A 10,526-nucleotide genomic window follows, 5' to 3' on the forward strand; every position below is an offset into this window, starting at 1 on the left:
ACGTCCCTCAGTACAAACCTGAAAATTCCTCTGAGCTACAAACATTACGTGATACTTGTCACATCATGTCTAATACCATCTCCCTGTGTGTCTTTTCTTACACAGCCTGACCTGGATTCACATCCTACCTCTGTCACTTACTAACTCTGTGACCTTGGACCAGTTACTTTCCTAAGCCTCTACTTCTTCATCTGTAAAACGGGGAAAGTAATAACATTCTCTCAGAGTGGTAGTGAGGATTAAACAGAGTGATAACTGTAAAATACCTGGCACATGTGAAAATGTCAATAAATAAAATATTGTCGGTCATTATTGCTGTCATTCACTAAAGTTTCTCTAAGATAGGGCCTAAGTCTTTTCCAACTCATTTGCTCAGGGATAACTAGCTCAGTGCAGTGAAAAGATCCCGCACTTTGCAGTCAGGAGATCTGTGGCTGGACCCTCGCAAGTCTCTCTGAACTGGCCTGGAAGGGCGTTTGAGGTCAAGAATTATATCTTAAGACATTGGAAAACCTAGTGCCTAGCACAATGCTTGCAGCATAGATGCTCACTAGGTAGGCAAAGGAAATATGAATATGAAAAAGAGTAGCAGAACTGTTCATGTGAATATGCCCTGGTTAGGTCCTAGATAAATATCTGTTGGGAGGAATAACACTGAAACACCTCTGGTTCCAAAGTCTTTGGAGGAAAGGGAATGCCACTCCCCAATGAAAGCAAAACTCCGTCCTGCTGGAATAAGAAGGCACTGGGTTCTCCAGCACAGCAGGCAGCTCGGTGCCCCAGATTCGGGTCCTAGGTAGAACATCGGCCATGGATTTTGGCAGAGGGGTGGACATGTGGGAGGACAAGGGACTTCGGAGCAGCTGCCTCAGGTGCAACCTGCTCTGAGCAAAGTGGGCACCTTCGGGCAAACTTAGCTCTCAGGGCACAGTATGGCTGGGTAGTTAAGACCCCACTTCCCTATTTTTATTTTTATTTTTTTACTTTCCCCCCCCAACCTCTTCCACTCAGCAGTCAGGTCCCAGGAGGTAATTACTGTGGGGGAGAGGCAAAGCCTCTGAGGGGGCAGGGAGTTGGGAAAGTACGGATGGGGGCGGTCTTCTTGTCATAGTTCTGAGGAAGGGGAGGGGGCAGAGAGAGAGAGAGAGAGAGAGAGGTGGAGGGAGAAATACAGGAAAAGTGAGGGAGGAGAGAGAATTTTCATTTTTCATTTTTGCACGCGAAGCATACCTAATAATATTCCCACAGACAGACAGACAGGCAGACCGAGAGAGGGAAAGACAGGACACACTTGCGCATATGAAATCGTTCATACCCCCAAATCCGGGACGCAGCCTGTTGTCATAACCATCGAGTAAACTGTCCAGGATGCGGGTAAAATTTTCCGGACATAATTTCTCTTCCTTTGGGTTCTGTCCTGGGGTTTCGTTTAAACTGCAAGAGCAAAAAAAAAAAAAAAAGAGAGAGAGAGAGAGAGCAAGACGAAGGGGATTATTTTAAGAATCGATTAAAGAACAGGTGGAAAAGGTTTCTCTTCTAAGGAGAGTGTCGCTTGCCCCAAGCTAAAGGAGGCAATTCTGGGGATTGGGATGTGGGAGGAAGAATGGTCTGGAAAAGCTCGCCCCGCGCACACGCACCCCAATACCTACATGCATGCTCCTTGAACCCCGCGCCCCTCCGTCTCTCGCGGTCTGTGAGGCCACAGAAAAGCCCGGCGCTGGCCCCTGACCTTACAGAGGAGACCGGAGGGTCTGGTTCGCCCTGGAAGGGGCCGGCAACCTGAGGAGGTCGGTAGCTGCCACTTCTCCACCTGCCCCCTGCCACCAGTACCTCCAGAAAACTCACCAATCCGCCAGGCACAGGAAGTGCAGGAGGGCGAAACTGACCGCGGCGGACATCGCTATCGCGGGCACCTTCTTGGCAGAAACCATCTTTGCAATATGCCATACTTTAAGCCGGTTCACGTTTCCAGGCTCTCAAGATGCCCTGATCTGGGTGCGAGGATAGGGCAGAGAGGCTCTCCGCGGCGTGCGCACACTCGCGCTCACACTCGCCCGCGCTCAGCCAGCCCGAGCCGCGGTGGGCGTGTGTGTGCACGCGGGCCCGGAGGAGGCGGAACCTGCCTTTCCTCGCCCCCTGCTTTTCTCGCAGAGCTTCCAATGTGTATGTGGAGCTATGTATACCGCTCAGCACCCTTTCGTGCCTGCACCGTAACGATTCTGGGGTTAACGATGGCACGCTGGCAATGCACAGCTGAGCAAGTTTGTTCGGATCTTTAACTCGGGGAAGAGGATGAGAGTCCCTCAACCTCTCCTCCTCCCCCCTCCGCAAACCTCCACCCGCTCAACTGGATCCCCACATCAATACTTAGCCTCCGCTTCTCGCTCTCACTCCCCGGTGGGATTTGGATCTAACCTACGAAGCAATTCTCTCGTTGGGTTATGCGGGGACCTGTTTGTTTAATGTACCCATTTTCAAGGCTGGAGGTGGAGAATGGGCGGGATGACAAGGACTGCCAGGGGAGGAGGTGGGGACAGGAGTTCGGGGGGAGAGATCAAGTCAGGACCGAAACAACTCTTGAGACCCTCCCAGATCCTGGGGGTGTGGCGAAAATTATCTGGTTCTTCCCGGTAAAAGACTCTCGCCAAACTGACAGGAAGCAGACCTGAGCCTTACTGTGTGGTCACCGCATCTGCCAAGTTATTGCTTCAAAGACATCAAATTTAATTACGATACCTGCCCCCACCTGGCGTACACACGTGTCCCACCGCTGAACACCATCCTTTCCTGGAGGGCAAGTGGTAGGTGGAGATCTGCCATATCTGGTCAAAATCACTTTCACTTCTTGTAACACTTCCCTTTCAGTGTGAAGCTGACTTCCTCCCAAAGTTTGATTGCTTTAAGGAGGGGAAATGGATGGCCTGAGAGAGGGAAGAGCGAGAGGAAAAAGAGAAAATATAAGTGTGTGTATGTAGAGAGAGGAGAGAGAGACCCATAAATTAAAGTAAGGGGGAATACATTTTAGTTCACTGATGACTTGAAACACTAAGCACCATACCTTTAGTGTTTTATTGAATAGAAATTAGCATGTAATCAAGTTAAGAATTAAATAACTGACTACTGAAACCATTATATAGTTTTTTTTTTTCTTGCTCTCTAGTTTATTACAGAAAAACCAAAGGAAATACCTGAAATTACTGAAACCCACTGAACTGCAAATTGTAAAAACCCCAGGACTGGACCCACCTTAAACCACATATAGTCTTATAATCACAAAGACAACCCCTTACTGTGAATGAAGAAATTTGAGTCAGCTCAGAACTTATTATTGTAATGGTTACTTTGGCTTCCTTCTAGCCTAGCTCCACTCATTTACGTTTGTAGAGTTGCAGTTGCTTTTATTTGTTGTTCTAATTGGTAGCAAATCCATCTCCCCTTGCTTGAATTCATGAAAAAAAAAAAAAAACTAAAGTCTTTAGACTTGGGAAGACAGATTTTTAGGCAGAGAGGCCATCTGATCTGCTTCCTGCTTTGATTAAACTTTTTCCCTTTGAAACCCCAGGTGTCATAGATTGGCTGTTATGCATATCCAACAGAGAGGCCTCATTTGTTTTCGCTATCAAGCACTTCCACAAGACATTGTTAAAACATTAATTATTTGTTTAAGAGAGAAAAGTGTCTTTCACATTAATAGTGATGCACGTGGAAGTTCTCGCAACCTAGATCAATGACCTAAGTAATTTCCATTAATGCTAGGTTCCTCAAATCAGGCACCAATTACTATGTTCTGTTTAGAACTTTGATAGTTTCTTCAAATTTTGTTGACTAATGGACTGGTTTGTTATGCAAACAAACTACATTAAAGGGGAGCTGGGGGGTTTGGTTGTGTTTGTTTCAGTCTCCTGATAAAAGTTTTCAATTCTAAGGGGAGCTTTCCCTGGCTGTTAAAACTGCATTGGAAGCCAGAGGTATGTGCTGTTATGATACTCTGAATTGCTTCTGTCATGACATTTGTGATACTTCATCCTACTTCCAGCTGTACCGTTCTCTCCATGTAGAGGGCAACCTCCATGAGGGCAAGAGGCCCCGTATTTTTTGTTCATCTGTGTTGATCTCTTATTTCTGTCTGTGGCACATAGCAGGAGGGCAATAAGTATTTATCAAATGAACAATTAAGCAGATTAACGAATTGCTTGCTCCTAGATCTATTTTAAGTAATTCAGATGAAATTCAAGTTCATTCTTTTGGGAAAAGGTACTAGTGTACTCCCCAAATATGTTATAAAAGTATCTGTCTCCGCAGTCTCCACATGAATGCTGATAATATTTTATCACATTATATAATTATTATATTTTAGCATTTCTCCAATCTTAATGCTTCCTTACTCTCTCTAAAACCTAAGCATTTTCCTTCTGATTATTTTTCCTTATCATTTCCAGGCAAAACATACACATGTTAAAAAATAAAAAATAGAAATACATGACAATGGAAAAAAGCAGCTCCATATCTTTGAATTAAATTTATCTTTAAATTTTCAGTTTTGAATATATGAAGCTAATCCCTTCAAAGGAATAAAAAGATTTCTCCCTTCAGTGTATGTACTTTCAGTGAAACTTTTTTAATACTGAAAGTCAGCTGAAGATAATAGTACAGACATTCATCCCTCATGTTATTATGCAGGCTTTTATTTATGCTACCCTTTGTATTACTTAAAGAATTTGTACACTGAATCTTACTGCCTGAAATCTTAAAATAGCATATTTCTTTTAAATATGATTTTTGAAGTAAATCCAACATTCCAATAAATTACAATTTACCTTAAGTTACAAATATTAAATATGATTGTTTCCTACCTTAAGTTAAACATATAATTAAATATGTGAACAATTTATTTATAAACTCCTTTCCAATATGGTACAGATTTTTATTATGAGGGAATTTTTCTTGTTGCCTATATAACTGTGCAGAAATATGAGTTAAAATACTATGTGTAATGAAACTTAATCCTGCAAAGGATAGGCAAAGCCTACTTAAAATTAGGCCTAAGAGTCACCCCCAAGGGAACCTCTTTTGTTGCCCAGATGTGGCCTCTCTCTCCAGCCAACACAACAAGCAAACTCTGCCCTCCCCCTGTCTCCCGTGGGACATGACTCCCAGGGGTGTGGACCTTCCTGGCAATGTGAGACAGAAATCCTGAAATGAGCTGGGACTCAGCATCAAGGGAATGAGAAATTCTTCTCAACCAAAAGGGGGAAGAGCGAAATGGGACAAAATAAAGTGCCAGTGGCTGAGAGATTCCAAACAGAGTCGAGAGATTATCCTAGAGTTTATTCTTATGCATTAAATAGATATCACCTGTTTAGTTAAGGTGTCATGGAGAGGCTGGAGTGAACTGCCTGAAAGTGTGGAGCTGTGCTCCTGGGGCCATGTTTCTTGAAAATAATTGTATGATGATATGGCTGTCACAGTGTGACTTCATGGTTGTGAGAGACTTGTGTCTGATGCTCTTTTTGTCTACCTTATCAATGGGCAAGTAAAACATATGGATTAAAAATAAATAAATAATAGGGGGAACAAATGTTAAAATAAATTTAGGAGATTGAAATGCTGGTGATCGGTGAAGGGGAGGGATAAGGAGTATGGTATGTAGGAATTTTTTTGTTTTCTTTTTATTGCTTTTTCTGAATTGATGTAGATGTTCTGAGAAATGATCATGGTGATGAATATACAACTTTGTGATGATAGTGTGAGTTATTGATTATATAACAAGAAGGGAATGATCTTATGATAACAATGTTTGTGTTTATATGTGGTTATGTATCATAAATAAAAAATAAATTATTTTAAACAAAACACTGTGTGTAAGGTCCTTCTTTGATGTTAACATACGCCTTTGATTATTATGTTTAGTAGATTTTGAATTGAATCCAACTTCACTCTCCCAGACATCATATGGCAAGCCAGCCACATACTATTAATTTAACGTACTGGTTTACATGTGATATGATGAAATACAAATATTACAGATCACTCTACTGCAAACATCTGAGCATGTGCATTACAGAATCCACCATGTCCTGAAAATGAATACAAAATTATGTACTCAGGTATCTATGGCAATTTTTTAAGGGACTTTTCATAGCTCTCATCCTATTCTCAAAGGCTATGCACTGCAGTATGGACTATGATTTTAATGCTTTAAGATTGATATGGGACTAACACAACAAATATGGAGAGCAGTTTGGCAATATATTGAGGTTGAGTATGTTCATATCTTATGACCAAGCAACTCCATGTCTGTTTTATAGTCCGCAGAAACTCTCAAACCTGTTTGGAAGGTGAAACCTAGAAAAAACAGTGAATTGTTTATCATTTGGGAAAACTGCAAATTAAATTTCCATTAACCAGAAAATGTATACATTATATTTTGTGGCATAAAAGGAGTACTGTACAACAACTAAAATTAAGGAAATATGGTGTATGTATCAATATGGTTAAAAGTTAAGGATGCACTGTAAACAAAATAAGCAAGTGACAGAATAATATATTCAATAAAATATGCAAAATTTAAAACAAAAAATAATGATGGACAGCCCTCTAATGTCAACTTTTCCATGAGCTGGGCTGCTGGTTGCAGCCATGGAGCCTGCAGAGCCAGTGCCACTGCATGGACTCTTCGTGGTCTACAAGCCCCCAGGTCTAAAATGGAGGCACCTGCGGGACACCATGGAGCTACAGCCTTTGAAGGCTCTCAAAGCTGGGAAGCCTCCTGCTCCTGAATAGTGTGTTCGCTTCTTTCTGGGCTCCATGGAAGACAGTGAGGAGAAGGAGTTGACCCTGGCCAACCCTCCCTTCGTGCGTGGGCTGGGGTTCACCAGCCTGAAGGTCAGTGTGGGACACCTGGATACCCAGGCTTCTGGGGTGCTTGTGCTCACCGTGGGATATGGCTGCAGGCTTCTCACAGACATGCATGATGCTCATTTCACCAAAGATTACACAGTACATGGGCTTCTGGGCAAAGTCATGGACGACTTCTGTGAAGATGGGAGGCTGGTGGAAAAAACATATGACCACATGACCAGGAGAAGTTGTACCAAATCCTGGCAGTGATCTAAGGCTCCCATCAAAAGTCCCTGGTGATTTACTCCCAACCTTAACCTGAAGACCCAAGAGGCTTATAAAATGGCTGTAAGAAGCTTGGTCCAGCCCATAAACAAGTCCCCAATGCTAATAACTGGTATCCGATGCCTCCACTTTGCACCTCCAGAACTCCTCTTAAATGTTCAGTGCACATGCAAGATGCAGCTTTGGAGGCTAGTACATGAAATCGGCCTAGAGCTAAAGACAATGGCTGTCTGTTCCCAACTGTGCACATATGATGGCTTCCTCGTGGTGGATGATGCCCTCCTGAGGACCCAGTGGGACCTATGCAGCATTCAGGATGCATCTAGGCTTCAGCCCCTATGGGTGGCTACAGAGCTGGAGAACAGCTTAAGGCCATTGGGGTACCCAGAAGCTCCCAGGTCTAGGCCAACCCTGTAACTCTGTAGGACGAAGCCCTGCCATGGGGCTGGAGAGTCTTGCAAGGCATTGAAAGATTAGGCAGCTGGTGAGGCAGGAGGTGGCAGAAGGATAAGAACTATTCATGAACCAGAATTTATGACTATATAAATAAGTGAATGAGAGAAGGGGAAGCTTTTCTACACATAGCATAAAACTCTGAACTATAAGAGAAAAGATTGACAGATATGCTGGTTTGAAAGGATACATGTCCCCTAGAAAAGCCATGTTTTAATCCTAATCCCATGTTGTAAAGGCAGTTGTTTCTTCTAATCCTTATTCAGTATTGTATGTTTGAAACTGTAATTAGATCATCTCCCTGGAGATGTGATTTAATCGAGTGATTGTTAGACTGGATTAGGTAGAGGCATGTCTCCACCCATTTGGGTGGGTTTTGAATAGTTTCTGGAGTCCTATAAAAGAGGAAACATTTTGGAGAAAGAAAGAGATTCAGAGAGAGCAGAGCAGAATGACGTAGCCATGAGAAGCAGAGTCCACCAGCCAGTGACCTTCGAAGATGAAGAAGGAAAATGTCTCCTGGGGAGCTTCATGAAACAAGAAGCCAGGAGAAGAAGCTAGCAGATGACGCTGTGTTAGCTAGTGCCCTTCCAGATGAGAGAGGAACCCTGACCGTTTTCACCATGTGCCTTTCCAAATGAGAGAGAAACTCTGACTGTGTTCACCGTTAGCTGCCCTTCCACTTGAAAGAGAAACCCTGAACTCCATCGGCCTACTTGAACCAAGGTATCTTTCCCTGGGTGCCTTAGATTGGGCATTTCTATAGACTTGTTTTAATTGGGACATTTTCTTGGCCTTAGAACTGTAAACCAGCAACTTATTAAATTCTCCTTTTATAAAAGCCATTCTGTTTCTCGCATATTGCATTTCGGCAGCTAGCAAACTAGAACAACAGACTTGACCCAATTGAAAAACAGAAACTTCTCTGTGGACAAAAACACTGTAAATAAGTAATAGACTGGGAAAAATATTTGCAATATGTTTAACTAAGAACTAATATCTATAATATTAGTTCTTATATAGCAATGAGAAAAAGATGACAAGAAAATTGGTGAATGCTATGAACTGTGTGTGTACCCAAAGAAATCCAAATGCCCAGTAAACTGGAATTGATGTGCAACTTCTCTAATAATGAAAGACATGCAGATTAAAAAAAAAAAAAAAGATGGACATTGTTTACCAATATATATGTAGCACTATGAAAAATAACTTATATGGGAAAAATAAACAGAAAATTCAAGAGAGTGGGTCACTGTGAAGGAAAAAAGTGAATACTGGAATAGGGGAGGGAAACATTGGTTACTTCATCTAGTTATGTAATACTTTTTTTAATTAAAACTAAAGATCAGAAGCAAATGCGACAATGGTAGGATTTGACAAATCTAGGTGGTAGGGACTTGGGTGTTCATTATATTATTTTTTGACTTGTTCTGATCATTTATTGTTATACAACAAATCACTAAAAAATTTGGTGGCTTAAAAAATCTATGATAATTTCTATGTCTGTGGCTTTACAGGCTCACCCAGGCCATTCTCATTGAAGATTCCTCAAGTGATTGCAGTTAGTTGGCAGTTGGGGCTGAAGTCATCTGAAGGTTTGACAGAACTGGACATACAAGATGATTTATTGCCTCACATGACTTTCATCTAAGCTGGGATATCTGGAACCAGCTGGGGGTTGGCTGAGCATTTCTTTTCCTTCCTCTTGCCATACTCTCTCTCTCTCTCTCTCTCTCTCTCCCTCCCTCCCTCCCTCCCTCCCTCCCTCCCTCCCTCCCTCTCTCTCTCTCTCTCTCTCTCTCTCTCTCTCTCTCTCTCTCTCTCTCTCTCTCTCTCTCTCTCTTTCTTCCTCTTTCTCTCTCTCCTTCCCCACTGCTCCATCTCTCTCTTCTCCTGGTGACTCTCCACTTAGCTTGGGCTACACAGCAGACTTCTTACATGGCAGTTAGTTTCCCTCAAAGAAAGCATTATAGGAGTCAGCTTGAAGCTGCAAGTCTTTGTAAGTGGTAAGGCTAAGCCTTGGAAGTCACTCAGTGTCAGCACTGACACTGATCAAAGTAAGGTACAAGTATAAACAATAAGTTAGAATTTAATAAATGATTGTGGTTACCAAATCATTATATAGCTATTTCTTTTTTTATTTTTAGTGTATTTGAGTAGACAAGGGAACTACCTGAAATTCCTGAACTAATCCAGCTTTCTTGATCTCTGATAATAATTGTTTAACTATATAGCCTTTATCCTGTGATTCTAAAAACCTTGTAACTGATCCCTACTTTTAAGCCCTTATCCTGTTTTTTCAACATTTGAGTCTTTATAATCACTAAAGACAGGCCCTAATATTTATTAATGAGGGGCCTTGAGTCATCCCAGAATTAACCCACCCTAATTCCAAAACTGTATTGCTTGATGAACTGGATCTAACCAAAATTGGCCTGCCTAATAAAAGCAATAGCTTAAACTTTAACCTATAAGATATCTGTAATTCATTGTAATACAAAAAATCACACCCATTATCTGCCAGTTTGTTACATACATTGTGTGACTAAGCATGTAATCAATCTCACACGCTCAGTAATTAGGTCATTTCTAACAGGACCATCTCGAGCCATTATGCACATTATCCTAAAACCTCCCCATCTTTTGATACTATAAAGCTGTCAGAGTTACTGTAGTTCGGGAAGACCCTCTGGTCCTCTCTTTTACACTTAACTATGAACTCTTTCTCTCTTTAAAACTCCCATGTCTCAGAAATTGGTTATTTGAGCACATTGGGTGGAGAACCCACTGCTTTTTATCAATATCACAAGCCCAACCCAGATCTCTGCTGAGGGGTAATGCAAAGATGGAGTCGTGGTTGGTTCATTGGGACCCCAGCTTTGAAGACCAGCTACCACGTATACTTTTTTGTGTATGTGCTTGAAATATTTCATAGAGAAAAATAAAAC

General features: G+C 42.0%; 1 protein-coding gene and 1 pseudogene across 1 annotated transcript in view; one reads left to right on the forward strand and one right to left on the reverse strand.

Annotated features, from left to right (window-relative positions):
• The window catches only part of GABRA4 (gamma-aminobutyric acid type A receptor subunit alpha4), a 92,837-nt gene extending 90,777 nt beyond the window's left edge, over nt 1-2,060 (reverse strand). The window contains exons 1-2 of the mRNA XM_077137132.1: nt 1,846-2,060; nt 1,316-1,434 (exon numbers count right to left, since the gene is read on the reverse strand). Coding sequence (XP_076993247.1) covers nt 1,316-1,434; nt 1,846-1,931 — 205 coding nt within the window. The 5' untranslated portion in view covers nt 1,932-2,060. The remainder of the gene's footprint in view (nt 1-1,315; nt 1,435-1,845) is intronic.
• Nucleotides 2,061-6,639: 4,579 nt separating this feature from the next.
• LOC143663388 (pseudouridylate synthase TRUB2, mitochondrial pseudogene) lies at nt 6,640-7,594 on the forward strand (annotated as a pseudogene).
• The last annotated feature ends 2,932 nt before the right edge of the window (nt 7,595-10,526 follow it).

The sequence above is a fragment of the Tamandua tetradactyla genome, chromosome 19 (assembly GCF_023851605.1).
Source record: "Tamandua tetradactyla isolate mTamTet1 chromosome 19, mTamTet1.pri, whole genome shotgun sequence".
NCBI lineage: Eukaryota > Metazoa > Chordata > Mammalia > Pilosa > Myrmecophagidae > Tamandua > Tamandua tetradactyla.